The 21,108-nt window shown below is 49.5% G+C and overlaps 1 protein-coding gene across 1 annotated transcript; it reads left to right on the top strand.

Annotated features, from left to right (window-relative positions):
* The first annotated feature begins 2,879 nt into the window (after positions 1-2,879).
* Positions 2,880-19,631, top strand: LOC147975092 (uncharacterized). The gene is made up of 2 exons (XM_087520271.1): positions 2,880-3,224; positions 19,473-19,631. The coding sequence occupies exons 1-2, from the start codon at positions 2,880-2,882 to the stop codon at positions 19,629-19,631; spliced, it is 504 nt and encodes a 167-aa protein (XP_087376397.1).
* The last annotated feature ends 1,477 nt before the right edge of the window (positions 19,632-21,108 follow it).

Consider the following 21,108-nt stretch of genomic DNA (forward strand, 5'->3'; position numbering starts at 1 on the left):
TCAATTAGGTCAAATGATTTCTCAAAAGAATAATTATCTTGTGGTTCGAGTGATGACACTGATGTAAACATTCAAGTGCCCATGCCAACTAGTCTTGGTTGGATAAAAACCATATTGATTGATGTGAATGAGATGAAGAATAAATTTTGCAATATGTTGGCTAAGAGCTTGGTTATGATCTTAATAGTGCAGTTAACCCATGAGATTGGTCTAGAGTCACTTGGATGCATTTGAGCATCTATTTTGGGGATGAGAGTAATGAAAGAGGAAATGATGTTGTGCAAATTCACCGAACCATTATAAAAATACTGAATAAGCATATAGATGCCTTTTGAAAGTATATCCTAGAAAGCTTTGATGAAGGCCCCGTTAAAGTCATCGGGGAGAGGTGCTTTATCTAAAGGTAGAAGCCTAATCACTTCATCAATTTCTTCTTTTGTGAAATGAACTTCAAGAGCTCATAGGTTCTCACATCTTCGCAGAAGAGAGATAGGATCAAACAAATCATTTTTAGTCATTGAAGTACCGAGTCTTTCTTTAAATGATCTCCACAATATAGGAACTTTTGGCTTGATGGCCATTAATATCCTGACCTGATTCATCATGTAATGTTGAAATATGATTTCTTCTGTATTGAATGGTGGCCTTTGCATATTTTTTGTATTTTCATCTCCTAACTTAACCCATTTGGCAAAAGCTTTGTGTTTGGTGTTTCGCTCTGTAAAATGAACTAGATGATGCCACGCGCATTGCCACGAGAACCGTGTTAAAACACATGCATCAATAGGTTGTTAAAACAACTAAAACTAATAAAATACAAATGTAAGAGTGTTCCTAGTTTACATTTCAAAAACAATAAAACATAAAAAGTATGTGACCAAATGATGTATTAAAGAGAAACCTTTTGGATTCAACATAATGTGACAAAATCTTTTAACAAAAATATGAAGCATAAACCATATATTTTTGCTCCAAGGGTCCAACACATATATCACTCCTGACCACGCAAAAATTAACGCAAAAAAATTAAATTGTGACTAACATTCATGACTTTATTCCCCCCAAAAAAGACATGCATGACTTAATGAAGTGGCGTGGTTTGCATGGATAGATTATGCAAGAAGTGTGACTTATGAGTGCATATATCACACATCGGATGGCTACAGGTAATTAAGGTAATGTGGAAGCACACATGTTGAAAAAAATCTAGTAGTGGGAGTACTAGATATATTTAAGTATTGCATTTATGTATGTAAACACATTGGGTCCTTGTCTCAGATGAGGTCGTCGTACATCTATCCATGGCTCAGAGCCGGCCCTCCCACAAGAAACACATCTAAACATTTATCGCTCCATCCATAAGGTAGATGGGCGGCTATTCCTCCGATGCGAAAGTAATTATGCATCATTCACATGCCTGTAGCAGCTTCAAATAGATCATATATTAATTCGCTCTCTCTCTAAAAATATAGAAAAAAGAAGATTGTGCGCCGAGATCCACCATAAAAGGTCCAAGCCATATCAAGTGAGAAGCTATACGGCTTAATTCTAACATAATTACCCTAATATAGCTGGTCTTTAATCTTTATTAAGATGTACACTTGTGAAATACTATGCAATACTCGCAAAAAAGTTTAACCACGAGCAGCAGATCATAAAACAAAGTCGATCGCGGTGCAAGTCATCCGATTCTTTGGGAACCGATCTAGCTTACTCACTTCAATATATGGAACTAAAAGTGTGATTTGTACGTATTGTCAAGATCTTTAAAACCTTACTTTGAGCACTAGTATCTATATGTAGAGAGCCATATACTCACATTTTAAATAGTATTCCTCAAGAATATCTATGCTTATGATTATAGATATTTTGACTGTAGATTTGAAAAATCATACGTGTAGATTTGAAAATCATGGATTTTGTTAATTTGACTCATGACATATTTTATAACATCAATCCTTTTATATACCAAAGGGAGTATGCAAGCCCTGATAATTTCTAAAGAATATCTGTGCATATTTTTCTATCAACGTCGAGAATAGTCAGCACGCACGCACGCAGGCATCTTTAGACCAGGAAGCCTGCAAATGATAACGACCGCCGGAGCAAAGCATCAAGGAGGAGAGCGACCAAGGGCGTGCGTTCACATCGCTTTGGCGCTTTCAACTCCGTGCATGCGTTAATCCTTCCCGTAGCCACGAGTCAACTTCCTCCATCCATTGTTTCCTCGTCAACTCGACCATCATTCTCCTTTCCACGCTGTCAAAATGCTGAGCTGTTGCGAGTTGCGACACGTCTCAAAATTCTTCTTTTCAACGCACGAGAAGAGCTCGAGAGCGTGTGTAGATTAATGAACTGGAAATTGGAGCTGCCTGTCGTCATAGCCATGTTTAAGTATGTAATTAATTAGTTGATCAGTAGCATCATGTTACTACGACCTCGCTGCTTACCAGTGTATGTACTGTGACTTGTTCCAATTATTGGCCCTCAACTAATTTGACTGTGTACCTCACTGCATCACTCTCAGCAGTTAGGACATCTCTAACAAAGACCCGCAAACAAACATGGTATTTGTTCAAAAATTGACCCGGACCGATGTCCTTCAACCCTATACCTCAAATCCGCATCAAACAAAAACGTTCCCCCAAAGCCTAGCTCAATTGGTTGGGGGAGTGGATGTAAAAACCCAACACCTGGGTTCGAATCCTCAAGGAGGCGAATTTAGGTTTCTATTTATTCTCCCATTTATTGAGGATCAAGTTTGATGTGTGGTGAAACCACTCATCAAAAAATATCTTGATACTCATTTAAAAAAATTCTGAGGACCATGTTTATCTTTGTACTCATACTAAGATTGAGGGTTTGGGATGGAAGGCGGCATGGGAGGCGCACGTTGCGGCGACGGCCCCCGGCCGCCGGAGCATCAGATCTCCGCACTCCCCATACTGGAGATACATGCTGATCCCCCATCGCACTGCCCCCCGTTTGTGCCGTCGACGCAGGGGGCGGAGGGCGCTCTAGCAGATCCGGCGGACGGTGGTCTCGCGATCCCTCACATTGCGCAGACGGAGCGCTGGAGGATTCATTTCGCCGACGAGCGCTCGTCTGATGGCTGGATCGAGGGTCGTCTTCAACATAATCCATCGTCTAGGTGCACGGGGATTATCAACTTGGACAACGATGTCCTTGCCGACTATTACCTGGCGGCCGACGTCCGGATTACGGTAGGATCTCGTTTACATTTTGATATATATGATGTGCGTGTCGATTGTCGTATGCAGGAGGATCAGACGGAGGATGCGGACCTGATCGATTTGACGGATACGCCCAAAGCCGAAAGATCGGATCATCGTTTTGGAGGACGATTCTGGGTTCTTGCAGATAGCGAAGATGAGGAGGAACAAGGGCCTGATCAGGGGGGGATGGAGGTTGATGATGGGGCCGGCATGGGTCAGAGCAACCCGGGGATTATGATGACGACGACGCCGCCGGAATGTTCACCGGTCACCATCCCTTACCAGAAGAGAGGGGTTCAAAGGAAGCTGGATTTACACATGAAACCGTGGCGTGGTCCGATCCCGAAGGTAAACCGCGCACACGTTACCCTTTCCGATTTCATACCGGATTCATGGACACTAGTTACGAGGAAGAAGAACGACAAGAAGGGACAGCCGGCGAGGCCGCCGCCGATTCAGCAGCCGTCGACAGCTAGGGCGGCCAATGAAATTCAAGCGGTCAGACGGACACGCTTGAACGATCTGTTGGGCCAGGAGCTGGGGTGCGCGAATGCGTTGGTCGTGGGCTCTATTTGCGCTGGGTATGAGGCCCAGGCAAATTCCCAAGCCATGCATACGTACACGTATAGGCCCACAATCACACCTGCGATCAACCCCGACCTAGCATCGCTGCATGGGGCATCGGGAAACGAGCAGCCGTTCGATCGTTCTACGCCTATTACTAGGGTTTGTCGAAGACCTAGGTTCCCATCGCTTGGAATTCGTCGGGCGGCAAGGATCTGCTGCGCGGCCGGCTCTAACTCCATGGCGGGGCGAGGAGGTCCGCCGCCGGCAAAAATGGGGGCGTTGCAACCTGCGCGACCACCGGCGAGGGCTTCTGACACCCAGGAGTCTTCACGCACTGCTACACGTCATCAGGAGCAACCTCCACATAGGCCACCTGCTGTTGGCCATGGCACCGGTCGGGGTCGAGATGATGGCTACGACAACGGAGGATACGGTGGTGCCGGTCGGGATTACGGTGGTGGTCGAGAATTTGCCGGAGATGGACATCATTATAATCGTTATGGCCAGTGGGGCGATGATGGTTATGATGCCTACGGTGAGGGCCTGCACCGTGGTTCATCATCTGGTGGTGGCCGAGGTTCTGGATGGAATAATGGCAACGGACCAGGGCGTGGATTCCAAGGACCGCCGGGAAACTTTGTTGAAGGAGTAGTTGGACCCTTTCGCAACCAGGGAGGGCATCGTTGTCGGTGTCAAAACCGGCGGATCTCGGGTAGGGGGTCCCGAACTATGCGTCTAGGCCGGATGGTAACAGGAGGCAAGGGACACGAAGTTTTACCCAGGTTCGGGCCCTCTCGATGGAGGTAAAACCCTACGTCATGCTTGATTAATATTGATGATATGGATAGTACAAGACTAGATCTACCACGAGATCAGAGAGGCTAAACCCTAGAAGCTAGCCTATGGTATGATTATTGATGTGTATGTTGTCCTACGTACTAAAACCCCCCGGTTTATATAGACACCGGAGAGGGTTAGGGTTACATAGAGTCGGCTACAATGGTAGGAGATATGAACATCCGTATCGCCAAGCTTGCCTCCCACGCCAAGGAAAGTCCCTTCCGGACACGGGACAGAGTCTTCAATCTTGTATCTTCATAGTCCAGGAGTCCGGCTGAAGGTATAGTTCGGCTATCCGAACACCCCCTAATCCAGGACTCCCTCAGTAGCCCCTGAACCAGGCTTTAATGACGACGAGTCCGGCGCGCAGATTCTCTTCGGCATTGCAAGGCGGGTTCCTCCTCCAAGTACTTTATAGAAGATTTTAAACACAAAGATAGTGTCCGGCTCTGCAAAATAAGTTTTCCACATATTGCCATAGAGAGAATAATATTTACACAAATCTAATCTGCTGACGTATTCCGTAGTGCGACACACCACGGCCAAACTTTTATCCGAGTCGTTTCATTATCCCACCTCAGCGCGTCATGCGAGGCGGTTTCCTTGGCACGTCTTGTCAAAGAAGAGATCGTGTCCCCTTATTCCGGGATTCTCATTAATACGGGTGTGGGTAACCCAACCGCGCCTTTGATTACGGCGCTTGGAGATAAACGAGTTTTACCAGGCTGGTGGGGACATGTAGTTGCGTCCACCCATATAAGGGGATAAGGATCCACCTTTTCACCCACGCCTTCTTCCTCCTTTGCCTATCCATTCTTGCGCACTCGAGCTCCAGCGCCCAAGTCCGCACTACCACCTCAACCTTCTCCAGTCATGTCCGAAGTGGGAGGCAAGTGGATGGTCTCCTCCGTCACGGAGGGACACATCAAAAAGCTGAGGAAGGCCGGATATCTGGCTAGCGACATCGCGCACCGGCTTCCCGAAAAGGGGCAGCTCATCCCCACTCCTAGGCCCCATGAGAGGGTGGTATTCCTCCCCCATTTCCTCCACGGACTGGGCTTCCCTCTGCATCCATTTGTCCGGGGGCTCATGTTCTACTACGGCCCGGATTTCCATGATCTGGCCCCGAACTTCGTCCTCAACATCTCGGCGTTTATCGTCGTGTGCGAGGCGTTCCTCCGCATCCACCCCCATTTCGGCCTATGGCTTAAGACTTTCAATGTCAAGCCAAAGGTGGTGCGCGGCAGCCAGGCGGAGTGCGGCGGTGCCGTGGTTGGCAAGATGGCCAACGTCCTGTGGCTTGAGGGCTCCTTTGTGGAGACCCTGAAGGGGTGGCAATCATGGTGGTTTTACGTCACCGAGCCGTGCGACACCGAATGGGTCGCACCCCCTGAGTTTCGATCCGGCCCCCTACGCGGCTCACCTCCTGGAAGGAGACAGGCCTGTCTTGGGGTAAAAAAGGAGAGCTGACTGGACTCCAAACATGCATCCAAACCCTGGTGGACAAGAAGCTCAAGCGTGTCAACGTAGTCCAGGTTATGCTCATCCGCCTGATCCTTCCGTGTCAACGACGGGCCTTCAACTTGTGGGAGTTCGACCCGGCGCAGCATTGAACTCTAAACAGGCTCTTCGACACGACGTACGAAGATGCCTGGAGGATGCTTTTCAAAGGCGCCGAGGCTCCCGCATCCGCTACCAAGGATCGCGGATTCAGTACTCAGCATCACGCTCATGCGGTAAGCTATTTTTGTCCTTTTACAGGGTATCAGTTTTTCATAGCTTGACTCTATGCGGGATCTAAGCTCCCTTATCTTTGACAGGATTGGGAGGTGATGTCCGGACAGATCAACTGTCCGGCTCCTTTGCCCGAAGGCCCAGCGGACGCTCGCTTGGCGAAGCTGCTGTTTCCGGCGCCCTATGTGGTGCCGGAGAAGAAGGCCACGAAAAGGGCCACGGGGACTCAAAAGAGTGCCCGGCGCCAGGAGGTGTCGGATTCATCATCCGACGGTCCCGAAGCGCCTTCCTCTCGTGAAGACGAGGAGGAAGAAGAAGAGACCTCTCCCCCTCCAGCGGGAGGAGAGAAGAAAAGGAAGGCCGCCCTCTCTGAGGAGGCCGGAGGGTCCAAGAAGGGGAAAACCCTTCCTCCGGACTACTCCAACGACGCCGACGACGGAGGAGAGGAGTGGCAGCCCAGGGCCAAGCCCCTGGCAAAATCGTAAGTATCCAGATATCGGAGTAATTCATACTATTCGTTTATTGCACAACTTTCCCTTATGTCGAATATGCTTATGCAGCCCACCCAAAGACCGGCTCGATGCGTCGTCGAGCGGCTCACTAGACTCATCGGATGTGAACTCGCTTCCGACGGCTTCCTCCCCCCGCCCTATGGACGACACCGAGGTGTTGTCCCAACAGGTTCCAAGAAGGGAGGAGGTGGTCCCGGAGGCGCCGCAAGGCGACCTCCCGGACTCCAGGAGTAAAGGGGATGAAACCCCCCAGGGCTCCAAGTCCGGATCTAGGCCGGACACTGCTCCGGAACCTTCAAGGGTTCCGGAGTCCGGCGGGAGACCTCCTTCCAAGAGGAGCAAGTCCACCGTGCCGGCGACCCCCGTCCACCCAGAGGCGCCGGACAATATGTTGGAGGCACTCCAAGGCGCCTCCATCGACGAGGAGCACCGCGCTATTATGAGTGCGGTGGTCCAGAAGGTTCAGTCCGCCAAGAGCGGACTGACTGAAGCTTGTACTAGCCTTTTGACAGGCTTTGAGGTAAGTAAATAATGTGTAAATAATATTACCGCATAGACAGTAGCCCTTGATGCTCTGTTGGCCGTTCGGGAAGAAAAGCCGAATAGAGGATCAAAAAATTCACAGGAGTCTAACAAAAGGAGTCAATATGCGTGTGCAGGCTTCTCTGCTGGCGTCCGCCGTACTCACTGCGGAAGTGGACACGCTGAAGCAGAGCCTCGAGAAGTCCGAGCAAGAGCTCAGGTGTGCCAAGAAGCAGCTCGAGGAGAAGGAAGGTAAGAAATACCTTGGTTGAATATGTATATAAAAAAGGTGCAATTGCAAGAAATGACAGGATTAACATGGCTACTGTAGGGGCCACATCTGAGGTGGCGACCCTTAAGCAAGAGCTGCTCGAGGCCGAGAAGAGTGCGGCCGCGGAGCGCATCGAGCAGGAGAGGTATGAGGCCGAGGTTGGCAAGGTGCGGCAAGAGCTCCAGGTTCTCATCAAGAAACATGAGAGTTTGGAGCTTGACTCGAAGACGCGAGCGTCCGAGCTCGCGGCGGCTATTGAAAGTGCCAAGTCTGCCAAGGCCGAATCCCAGAAGACCCTCCAGGAGTTGGATGAGGTGAAGAAAATAGCGGCGGGTAAGGCATTCTTTATGCAAAGTAAACACATAAACGTGGGTTACTTGATACTTACCCGAATCCGGAGCTCTCCAGGGGCATTTGCAGATCTTCCTCGGAGTGTATCCGATGCCGCCGCATTCTATCGAGCCGAGGAGGGCAGCTCGACGGAGAAGGTGTTCTGGTCTCAGTATGCTGAGGCCGGACACCCCATGCCCCTGAGCGACCAGCTGAAGCAACTGGTCGAGCTCCACAAGGCGGCCGAACAGGCCATGAAGGGCCTCCTAGTTCGGCTGTGGCTTGGAGAGGCTCTGCCTGGGAGCTATTTCGGGCTGGTGCGGCGGCTGGTGGAGGCCTGTCCAAGGCTCGAAGTCATCAAGCGCTCCGTCTGTATTGAAGGTGCCCGTAGGGCCTTTGCCCGCGCTAAGGTGCACTGGGGCAGGCTGGATGCGGAGAAGCTTGTGAAGGACGGGCCACCAGCGGGGAAAGAGCATCGCAAGCCCGAAAATTATTATAAGGATGTTCTAAAGGGTGCCCGCCTTGTGGCGGATGAATGTACTAGGGATGTAATTTTTGAGTAAAACTCGCTCGTTTTTGTCCTATGCACTGAAAACTTGTTCATATGCGCTGAGCAATGCTGCTTGAATTTAAAATATTACCTTCTGTGCGGCTGTTTATCAATACTGAGAGATGGCGAGTCGTCGACTTCTGCCCCCTTGCCACTAGTGCTAGGGTGTTCGGGGATAAATCTGGGCGCTCTTTTTCCCATGTTTGGGTCCTTCGAGGGAGGCGCTCAGCCCGACGAACGAGGCAATCGGACTATAATGCGTGAACACTCTCACTTAGCCATAGAATTCTATAATTTTAAATTTTTGTGAAGCCCCTAGTATTCGGAAGACCGAGTTCGGGGCACTATCCATGCCATGGCCAGACAGAGCCGACTCGTCGCCCTAAGCGGCATAAGTCTTTAGGGACTCGAAAAAAACCTATCGAACAGCGACCAGCTCTCGCTTCATCATGACAGTCAGTTTTAGCTTTCTCCACTGAGGTGCTCGGCCCAGCTCAACTGGGGCATAATCGCAGTGGTTCTCCTAGTGCTACCTTAGCCGATATAGCGGAACGTAAGGCACCAAAACATAGGAGCCGGGCAAACCCAACTATTGACCCAAGACATGATTCGGAGCCGATGCATATAATGCTATAAGTTCGGGGTGCCGCACTTGTGAAAGTGTTCGGACTTCTCACACCATATTGAGGGGTGCTAAAAGCCCCTGGCGTATTTTGGCCGTACCAAGTTGTACGGGTGCAACATGTCGTTAATGAACATTTATTTATAAAAAGATAGTGCAAAAATAGACAAAAGCTATGCATTGTTTATTAAAAATAGCTGCGATCAAAGCAAAACGATACAAGTAATGCGATAAACAAAAAGTTGGACTATTTAACATGTCTGCTCCAGGGGCAAGCTGCGGAATAGTATGCGAAACAGGTATACTGCTCGTGATAGAGACCACCTGGGATTTCCGTAATGCGGCATGGCTTGCCTGCTTCCCTGGTTCTTGCATCGTTTGTGCGGCAATTGAACTGCCGAACAGGCCTTCCGAAGAGTAGAGTCCTGGAAGTAAGAGAAAAGTAAAAAATCGGCAGCCCCTGGTGCGGTTTAAGCCGTGTTTTGGGTGTGCCGTGATGGTGCCCCTCCCCTATGCCCATGGTATTTCTAGAGCGTAATTATGTACGTGAAGTACTGGCGTCGCCTTTTTGCTAGGGTTGGGGTTGGGGCCGTATTGCTACGCCTGCTCGGAACGTGCCAGGCGGTCTTGTTGTAGGTTACTATGGGCGCGCTTGACGGTGTTCGAACGTTTAATGGCCGGACTGGAGAACTTCCTGGAGAGGCTGCTTTGTACTTCCGCTGCAAGGGCCGCCGTGTGCTCCTCCGTTTGGAGGGAGCGTTCGGTGTTTCCATTGACCGTAATTACTCCACGAGGGCCTGGCATCTTGAGCTTAAGGTGTGCGTAGTGCGGTACCGCATTGAATTTGGCGAATGCGGTTCGTCCGAGCAGTGCATGATAGCCACTGCGGAATGGGACTATGTCGAAGACCAATTCCTCGCTTCAGAAATTATCCGGGGATCTGAAGACCACTTCAAGTGTGACTGAGCCTGTACAGTTGGCCTCTACACCTGGTATTACGCCTTTAAAGGTCGTTTTGGTGGGCTTAATCCTTGAGGGATCGATGCCCATTTTTCGCACTGTATCCTGGTAAAGCAGGTTCAGGCTGCTGCTGCCATCCATGAGGGCTCTAGTGAGATGAAATCCGTCAATAATTGGGTCTAGAACCAATGCGGCAAATCCGCCATGACGGATGCTAGTGGGATGGTCTCTTCGATCAAAGGTGATCGGGCAGGAGGACCATGGGTTGAACTTTGGGGCGACTGGCTCTACCGCGTATACGTCCCTTAACGCGCGCTTCCGCTCCCTTTTTGGGACGTGGGTGGCGTATATCATGTTCACCGTCCGCACTTGTGGGGGAAAACCCTTCTGTCCATTGTTGTTCGGCGGCCGGGGCTCCTCGTCGTCATCGCTATGCAGCCCCTTGTCTTCATTGTCGGCGCTTAACTTGCCTACCTGCTTGAACACCCAACAATCCCTGTTGGTGTGATTGGCTGGCTTTTCGGGGGTGCCATGTATTTGGCACAAGCGGTCGAGTATTTGGTCCAAGCTGGACGGGCCCCTAGGATTCCTTTTGAATGGCTTTTTCCGCTGACCGGATTTAGAGCCTCTGAATCCGGCATTAACTGCCGTATCCTCAGGATTGTCGTCATTAATGCGGCGCTTCTGCTTGTTGCGACGCGACCTGCCACCAATGTCCCTGGTGTCCGAACTACCAGGGTTCTTGGTCATATTGTTGCTACGAGCAAGCCAGCTGTCTTCTCCTGCGCAAAAGCGGGTCATGAGTGTCGTGAGTGCTACCATAGATTTCGGCTTTTCCTGTCCAAGGTGCCGGGCCAGCCACTCGTCACGGATATTATGCTTGAAGGCTGCTAGGGCCTCAGCGTCCGGACAGTCGACTATTTGATTTTTCTTTGTTAGGAACCGTGTCCAAAATTGCCTGGCCGATTCCTCTGGCTGCTGAATTACGTGACTTAGGTCATCGGCGTCTGGGGGTTGCACATAAGTGCCCTGGAAATTGTCGAGGAATGCGGCTTCCAGGTCCTCCCAACAACTGATTGATCATGTTGGCAAGCTGTTGAGCCAATGCCGAGCTGGTCCTTTAAGCTTGAGTGGGAGGTATTTGATGGCGTGAAAATCATCGCCGCAGGCCATGTGGATATGAAGGAGATAATCCTCGATCCATACCGTAGGGTCTGTTGTGCCAAAATATGATTCTATGTTTACGGGTTTGAAACCCTCGGGGATTTGATGATCCATTATTTCGTCTGTAAAGCACAGTGGGTGTGCGGCACCTCTGTACAGGGCGATATCATGACGTAGCTCCAATGAGTTTTGTCTACTGTGCTCGGCCCTGCCGAATTTGTGGCCGGCGTAACGGTTACCGTCTCGAGCCGTGGGGTGCCCACGCGATCCGTAGATCGATCGTGTTTGCCTTGCCTTGTCTTCCAACATGTCTCGTAAGTCCGGCACATATTCCCGTGCCTTGGTACGGGGTGCGGCTTGAGTGGAGGGCCTGGAGGCCTCTCTGTCGCGGCCACGAGGTGGCCGTTCGGCCGCATCAAGTGCTTCCTCCTCTAATTGGGGTAGCAACCTGCGCTTTGGGTAACTCTTGGAGGGGCGTTCGAGTTTATGCTCTTCGGCCGCAAGGACTTCGGTCCATCTGTCAACCAGCAAATCTTGATCAGCTCGGATCTGTTACTGTTTTTTCTTGAGGCTTCTTGCCGTGGCCATAAGCCTGCGTTGGAAACGCTTTCGCTCAACGGGATCCTCTGGCACGACGAATTCGTCGTCATCGAGGCTTGCCTCGTGTTCGGAGGGAGGCATATAATTATCGTCCTCGACCTCTCTGTCTGCCGCTCTTTGATGAGGGCTGGTTTCTCCATCCTCCTGTGCTAAACCTTGCTGGAGGGGGTTTTCTTCGGCACTTTCCGGAGTATTATTATCTCCCATGCTGGAATCACCGTTTTTGTGTTGGCGGGATTCTGAGCTGCGCCGCTGACGCCGGCGCTTGGGATGTTTCTTGGAGGGGTCATCCTCCGCTGTTCCATCGCCCTCTCCCTCTTTTGGGGTGTCCACCATGTATATGTCATATGACGAGGTGGCTTTCCAGGGCCTAGTAGGCGCTGGTTCTTCATCATCTCCTTCATCAGCGTCCATACCATCAATGTCTTCGGAGTCGAAGTCGAGCATGTCGGTTAAGTCGTCGACAGTGGCTACAAAGTGGGTGGTGGGTGGGTTTTGAATTTCTTCATCGTCCGTACCCCAACCTTGCTGACCGTAGTCCGGCTAGGGCTCTCCTGATAAAGAGAGAGACTTCAGTGACTTCAGGATATCGCCGAAAGGCAAGTGCTGAAAGACGTCCGCGGCCGTGAACTCCATGATCGGCGCCCAATCGGATCCGATCGGCAGGGGCATGGAGGGTTCGGAGTCCGGAGAAGAATCCGGCTCCGTGGAGTCATGAGTCTCATAGAGTACGGGGCTGGTGTTCGTCTCAACCGCCGTTGGGATCATAGCCCCCGAGGAGGCATCCAACCGCCCATCCTCGATCGGCGCGGTTGGCTCCGAACTAAGGGTCGGAGCCGATGCGGGTGCGGCCACCAGGGCACTGTTCGGCGGCAGAGCTAGATCATGCTCACCGTGACAGTGCGGCGCGCTTGGCGGTGGTTCGAATCCGCCGAAGATCAAGTCCCCGCGGATGTCAGCCGTGTAGTTTAAATTTCCGAATCTGACCTGACGGCCAGGGGCGTAGCTTTCGATCTGCTCTAAATGGCCAAGTGAATTGGCCCGCGAAGCCGCCAAAGATGAAGATCTGTCCGGGGAGGAAGGTCTCACCCTGGACTGCATCGCCATTGATGATCGTAGGAGCCATCGGGCCTGACGGCGACGGCACAGAGGAACTCTCAATGAAAGCACCAATGTTGGTGTCAAAACCGGCGGATCTCGGGTAGGGGGTCCCGAACTGTGCGTCTAGGTCGGATGGTAACAGGAGGCAAGGGACACGAAGTTTTACCCAGGTTCGGGCCCTCTCGATGGAGGTAAAACCCTACGTCCTGCTTGATTAATATTGATGATATGGATAGTACAAGAGTAGATCTACCTAGAGATTAGAGAGGCTAAACCCTAGAAGCTAGCCTATGGTATGATTGTTGATGTGTATGTTGTCCTGCGGACTAAAACCCCCCGGTTTATATAGACACCGGAGAGGGTTAGGGTTACATAGAGTCGGTTACAATGGTAGGAGATCTGAACATCCGTATCGCCAAACTTGCCTCCCACGCCAAGGAAAGTCCCTTCCGGACACGGGACGGAGTCTTCAATCTTGTATCTTCATAGTCCAGGAGTCCGGCTGAAGGTATAGTTCGGCTATCCGAATACCCCCTAATCCAGGACTCCCTCAATCGTTTTCGTGGAGGGAGAGGTGGGGGACGACGCCCGCCACCGCCACGACCCCATACTCCACCGCAGGCCGATCCTGCTCGCGACACCACTGCAGAGGCAGCGGTTGCTACGCCCGCGGTGTTACCAGCAGCCGCCAAGGACGCGGTTCGGGCCTTCGCGGCGGTGAAGGTGCCAGATGCCAGATCGGGGCATGTCAATGCAAAATATGGTGGTTTTGACAAGGGTACTGACAAGGCCGAGGGTGAAAAGATATCCAAATGGGCAATCAAGAAGAAGAAATTGACGTGTTACAGATGTGGTGAGCTAGCACACTTCGTGGCGGATTGCACTACGGAGTTATGCGATTACTGTCAAAAGGCTAAACATGCAATCGGTGAATGTCCTTTGTTGTCTGGACCCAAACCGGTAGTCACCATATATGGAGTTTGTTGCAAAGAGCTAATGTTTTTCGAGTCTCCGGAAGTAACATCGTCGTTTCAGGCTATTGAGGGCTCTTATCTAGGAGTAGTTAAGGTGACTAATGGGGTGATGAAAGAGGCCAGATTATTCAGCTCCTACGTGATTTGGCACCGGGAAATTTCCAATGGAACCTTGGTAGGCTGGAGAACCAGATATACAAGGTAGAATTTCCATCTAAGGAGGATCAACTTCGTATTCTTAAGTTTGGCATGTGTAGGGTTCCTAGCACTAACATTATTCTCGAGTTTGACGAGTGGAAACAAAACGAACCACAGGGAGTACCTTTGGAAAAGGCTTGGGTCTGTTTCTTGGGTGCGCCATCTAAGCCGTTAAATCATTTTCTCGTCACTTGGAGTTTGGGGTCTCAGATTGGTAAGACGGAGAAGGTTGATATGCCCTTTACGCGTGCTAATGGTGTGGCGAGGTTGATGGTCAGTGTCATCAGTATTGACTTGTTACCCGACACGGTTCCATGGACTCATGAGGGAATTACATATAGTCTAGAACTTGATATTGAGGACACACCAGTAGATGATGGGACTGACGAGCATCAGGACATGGATACATCTGATGGAGATCGAGCACCGGATAACTAGAACAAGGAATCTGAGGACACATCTAGGGGCTCGGCCAAGAAACACACTCCGCAGCCTCATAAATCCGATAAGGCGGCTAAGGGGCCATCGATAGCTGGAACACCGACGAACACTTTGCGTTTTGGCTCTTTTAATGCTCATTCGGCTCCTAGTCGCTTGTGGAGCATGAGGGTAGAGGCGGATGATCCGATGGAGTCACAATTGCCGTCATTGTTGGAGGCTGCCGTGGTGACATTGCAAACGATTGAATCCGATGGGAGGGGTCGGCCGGAGGATATCATATCTCCCACACCATCTCCTCATCGTGATGCCACCCCATTGGCGAAGTCGGGAGAGGTGCTGCCAGCTGCATCGGTTCCCAGCTGCTCTAGCGGGCGAGTTCCGGATCTAGAAGGCCGGGGCACCCTTTTGGTCAATGCACAAAGCGCCTCACCGAAATACCATGGGCAAGGAACCGGGTTGGGAGAGGCCCCGATCTCACCAAAGAAATATGAGCAGGGTACTGGGATGGGTCAGGGACGTGGGCAGGAGGCCTTCACCCCAACCACGATGTCTCCAGTTTGCGTCGACGGCCACAAGAGGGCAGCTGAGCAGGAGGCTCCGCAACCTCTTCCTTCGCCGGTGCTGAACGGTGCTGCTCCTCCCGCGCACATCTCTACACCAACCTCGATGGGTGTGCGTGCCACTACGGGAGTTCCTGCTCGGGAGAGGACTATGGACGAGATTATCGCTTTTGGTGGGATCAAAGATCCGGTGACGGCTGGCAGGCATGTCAGTGATCGGATACAAGATCAACCAGACGCGGACGACCTGCAGTTGGGGCGTGCCATGAGGGCGGCCAAACTTCGAGATGTCGAGGCAACTACAGGTATGTCGGTAAATAAGAGTTCTTCCATTTTACATTTTTCAGAGCATGATATTTTAGATAAAGCCAACAACATAGGAGTTTCTTTGGGATCGAACGCAAAGGAAGTTGCGAAATCGATTAATGACCTTTTAGACTTAGAAGCAGAGCGGGCCTCTGATGTTATTCGAAATTTGGCGGCCGTTAAGTCAATGAATAATGATGAAGTGAATCAATTAGGAATTTCGGCTATACAAAATTTATGTGATAATCTAATGCCACCCTTGGAGATCGATGGGGACCTACTAGGTTCGTACACTGAGGACAGTGTAGAATTTATGCCGGCGGCAGATTATATCCCCAGTCACCCTGTGGACGTAGGTACGTCAAATATAGAGGGTAAACCCAAACGGTCCTGGAGAAGGAAGATATATCCAACTTCGGCTGTTCAGAGGAGTACTAGGATTAAACTTAAAAAGAAATTTCACGACGACCTATGAGAGGAATCTTTTGGAATAGCAGAGGTCTAGCTGACTTGGCTAAAAGAAGGTTCCTTGCAGATACATCGGTAGAACACAAGCTCGATTTTATTGCACTACTCGAAACTGGTAGAGATAATTTTACCTCACAATTCCTCGGAACTCTGTCTGGTGGAATTGATTTCGACTGGCACTGTCTACCCCCTAGAGGAAGATCCGGTGGGATCTTACTAGGGGTTAGATGTGAAACACTTGAGGTGCTAAATGTGGTCAGGGGAGATTTTGCGGTTAAGTTTTGGGTGAGATCAAAGTTAGATGGCTTCCGTTGGTCGCTTGTCGCAGTGTATGGAGCAGCCCAACCCGAACTCAAACCCAATTTCCTAGCTAGCTTAGTCAGGATATGTGGAGATGAAAATCTTCCCATCTTAGTTGGTGGAGATTTTAATATTATACGGAGGCGAGATGAGAAGAACAACGATAACTTCGATGGGCGATGGTCCCTTATGTTTAATATGATCATCGAAAGCCTCAATTTGAGGGAGATTGAGCTTACTGGAAGACAATACACTTGGGCTAATTCGCTACCTATTCCGACTTATGAGAAGTTGGATCGGGTTCTGGCTAGTATTGAATGGGAACAGAAATACCCATTGGTGTCGGTTCATGCGATGCAGAAGGCAGTCTCAGACCACACACCGTTATTCGTGGACTCGGGAGAGGCAACCCATACCGGTAATAAGAATTTGTTTCCTTTCGAACTAAGCTGGTTTGAAAAAGAAAACTTTTTGGCCATCATTGCACGTGAAAGGTCAAAGCCTATTGCTGGACAAACAAGCATGGAGAGATGGCAGAACAAGACCCGTCATCTAAGACAATTTCTTAGGGGTTGGGCAAGGAACAAGAGTGGCATTTACAAAAAGGAGAAAGAAAGGCTCCTTCAATTAATTGATTCCCTGGACATTAAAGCAGAGGGGACACTGCTAGACGTAAATGAACAGGCCATGAAATCTGAAGCGGAACAAAGCCTGCGAGTCCTTATGAGAGAAGAGGAACTCAAATGGGAATTACGGGCTAAGACTCTCAAGGTTGTTCATGGAGATGGCAATACACAATTCTTTCATATGATTGCAAATGGCAAACACAGAAAGAAGAAAATAATTCAGCTCGAGCAGGATGAATGAACCATTGTAGGTCATGAAAACCTTAAACTATATATCTCCAATTACTATAAACAATTATTCGGGCCACCGGCTGAGAGCACGGTGTCCATGAATGAGTCTGATACTGGAGATATTCCTCAGCTCATGACAGAACAGAATGAGTTCCTAACTGCGCCTTTCACTGAAAAGGAAGTTCTGGATGCCATAACACAAATGAAACCGAATAAAGCACCGGGACCAGACGGGTTTCCTGCGGAGTTTTATAAGAAATGTTGGCATATCATTAAAGATGACCCGATGCCTATGTTCCACGATTTGTTTAATGGGCATCTAGAACTGTTCCATATAAACTTTGGTACGATTACTCTATTACCAAAGAAAGAAGGGGTGATTCGTATCGAGCAGTTTAGGCCGATATGTCTCTTAAACATGAGTTTGAAGATATTCATGAAGGTGGGGACAAATCGGCTGACGCAGATCGCCCATTCTGTGGTTCAAGAGAGTCAGATGGCCTTCATGCCTGGTAGACACATCCTAGAGGGGGTAGTGGTTCTACATGAAACGATCCACGAACTCCATTCAAAGAAACTAGATGGGGTTATCTTTAAAGTGGATTTCGAAAAGGCTTATGATAAAGTGAAATGGACATTTCTTCAGCAAGCTATGCGCAAGAAAGGTTTTTCTGAAGCTTGGAGGAGCCAAGTGGATTCTCTTGTCCAAAAAGGTAGTGTCGGTATTAAGGTTAATGATGATATAGCCACTATTTTCAGACGCACAAAGGGTTGAGGCAAGGGGGTTCGATGTCTCCGCTCTTGTTTAATATAGTGGCAGATATGTTGACCATGCTTATTCGCAGGGCTAAGGATATTGGCCTAGTAGATGGTTTAGTTCCCCATCTGGTGGATGGTGGAGTATCGATTCTACAATACGCAGACGACACTATTATATTCATGGAGCATGATGTTGCAAAAGCTCGGAATATGAAATTGGTTTTATGTCTCTTCGAGCAATTATCGGGACTAAAAATAAACTTTAACAAAAGTGAGTTATTTTGCTTTGGTAGGGCCAAAGATGAGCAAGATACTTACAAAAATTTGTTTGGTTGTGAACTAGGGTCAATGCCTTTTAGCTATTTGGGCATACCTATTCATCATCGGAAATTATCCATTAAGGAGTGGAAGTGCATTGAGGATAAAATTGAAAAGAACCTAAGTTGTTGGAAAGGCAAGTTAATGTCCTACGGTGGTCGACTAGTACTCATTAACTCTGTCTTGACAAGTATGCCGATGTTTCTGCTCTCCTTTTTTGAGGTACCTAAAGGGGTACGAAGGAGACTAGACTTCTTCCGATCTCGATTCTTCTGGCAGTCTGATGAGGCCAAGAAGAAATACCGCTTAGCTCGCTGGGATATATTATGTCGACCTAAGGATCAGGGGGTCTCGGCATTGAGAACCTAGAGATCAAGAATAAATGTCTTTTGAGCAAATGTCTTTTCAGGCTTTCGGTAGTGAACGACGGGATGTGGGCACAAATTTTACGAAACAAATATCTACAGTCCAAAACTCTAGCACAAGTTAACGCGAGGTCATCCGATTCTCCTTTCTGGAAGGGCCTAATGAGAACTAAAGACTTATTCTTTCATAGAACCAAATTCACTATTGGCAATGGGATGTCAACACGATTTTGGGAGGATACATGGCTAGGGAGACGCCCTTAGCCGTTCAATATCCAAGTCTATATAATATTGTCCAACGTAAGGAAGATTACGTTGGCACGATATTACAATCGGTACCTCTAAATATTCAGTTTAGGCGATCTTTGGTTGGGGAGAGATGGAATTCATGGATACATCTGGTACGGAGAATGATGGATGTACAATTAACCGACCAATCGGATTCATTACATTGGAAACTGACCAAGAATGGCTCATTCACGGTCAAATCATTTTATTTGGACCTAATTAACTCTGGCCTCCTCCTGAGATCCATTCATATCTGGAAAGTTAAGGTCCCCTTGTGTATCAAAATTTTCATGTGGTTGATACATAAACAAGTGATTCTCACCAAAGATAATCTGTTAAAACGACATTGGGTAGGCAGCTCACGATGTTGTTTTTGTGATAATAATGAAACAATACAACACCTTTTCATCGATTGTCCTTTGGCTAAACTTTTATGGCATACTATTCATATAGCTTTCAACATTGCCCCTCCAATTAACATTGAATCGTTGTTTGGGACGTGGTTAGATGGGGTGGATCGCAATACTGCGAGTCATATTCGAGTTGGAATATGTGCTTTTTTGTGGGCTATATGGAACTGCAGGAACGATATGATCTTTAACAGGCAACAATTTTTAAACTTCTTGCAGGTTGTCTTCAGAGCTACTGCATGGATCCGTACATGGTCCTTACTCACTCCTACGGAATCCAGGGAGCCGCTGGTTACTGGGTGCAACCAATGGGAGATGGTAGCACAGGTTATATTCAACCGATTTGGATGGCGGTCGCTTAACAGGATAGGAGTTTAGGTCTCTAGTCCTGTTATCATCATCAGTTGTAATCTTGCGGTCTTTTATGGCTTTGTCATCCTGCTCCTTTTGCGAGCCATAATACTTTGGATACTATTTGTTTTTTGAGACTTTTAATAATATGGTTGCATGCATCGTTCAGATGCAGAGGCCGGGGGCACGCCTCCTTTTCCAAAAAAAATCGCTAGCATGGCAATAATGCCTCCGCCAGCCAAACATATGCATATACAATTGCAGATTATTAATCCAAATCAGTGTATATGTATCAATGTATGTATGTCCACGCTAGTGTGGATGTATTTGAAAAAAAAAAGCCATCTAGCTTTCGCCATTTTAGCTAGGCCTTCCGCCATTTTTGATTCGGGATGTGGATGTCCGGACTCCCGCGAAGTCCCTTTTGTTTGGTTCTACTTTGAGAAAAAAGGATGTTTGGACCGGCCCGCGGATGGATGCATGACTATGTTGGGTGGAAAACTGTGCCCGGACAGCTCGGCCGAGCTGTCCAGATGCTTGCGGAAGGTTTGAAGGCCTGCTTTGGAGATGCCCTTAGGGCATTTCCAATGCTGACCCTCAAACCACTCGCAACCGTCCGAATTGCATGGTCCGGACATGTTGTATCATCGAACGGTCCTGCATCGGTCCGCAAGGCAGTCCGAACGCACTTTCTCCTATAAATCGGACACAAGCATGTGGGGCTTTGTGGGCGTCCGGACAGCAGCTACGCCCGCTTCTGACCACCTTGGCCCACCCAAAACCGTCCTCTCTCGCCCACGTGCGTTCTCGCTCGGCGCTAGCTGTCCGCATTCATGCCGCTATAGAGTGGCTGCTCCCCATTGAGCCGGCTATGGAGCGGATGCGACCACTTACTAGCACCGGCATTGAAGCGGCGCGCCGGTCGTGGGTGCCGCACGCGACACGTCCCCGGTGTCCGCACCTGTTCAGTATCGGAGATGAGTTACTGAACGGGATGACACGGATATGTACCTCACCCATTCAATGCCCCGTTCGTCCGTATGCCGCCATTAAGCAGGCTCACCAGCAGAAAAACTCACTCCAGTGCCACGTATGGACGCACCCGGACGTCTGGCCTCACCGGAATCCACTATTTAAAGGCGGACACACCCGATTTACTCCACACTACAACACAAGCCGATCCACATCCTCCTCCCTTGCACCACATCTGCCATGACTGCAGGGGGCAACGCTCTGTGGGAGAGCCTTTCGACGAAGATGAAGCACGAGGTGGCCACCCTTACGGCTGCCTGGCAGAGTCGCCGTGCTAGACGGATCAAGGCGGGCATGTCGGTCAGCTCGTCCAAGGTCTCTGATGATGAGGATGACCCCATGATGGAGACTTTCTCCAATGACACCGCACCAGAGCCCGCGCATGTGCATGCCGGCTTCACCACGGAGAAGGTGCGGGCACACTACAACGCCGCCATGGCAGAGGAGCAGCCTACATCGGTGTCTATGTAGG

Source organism: Triticum urartu, chromosome 4A (genome assembly GCF_056163025.1).
Source record: "Triticum urartu cultivar PI428250 chromosome 4A, HENAU_Tu73, whole genome shotgun sequence".
NCBI lineage: Eukaryota > Viridiplantae > Streptophyta > Magnoliopsida > Poales > Poaceae > Triticum > Triticum urartu.

Coding starts and splice junctions, on each gene's coding strand:
- LOC147975092 (XM_087520271.1), top strand. CDS start 2,880: ATGGGAGGCGCACGTTGCGGCGACGGCCCCCGGCCGCCGGAGCATCAG. Junction 3,225..19,472: donor CGGCCGACGTCCGGATTACG/GTAGGATCTCGT, acceptor AACTTCTTGCAG/GTTGTCTTCAGAGCTACTGC.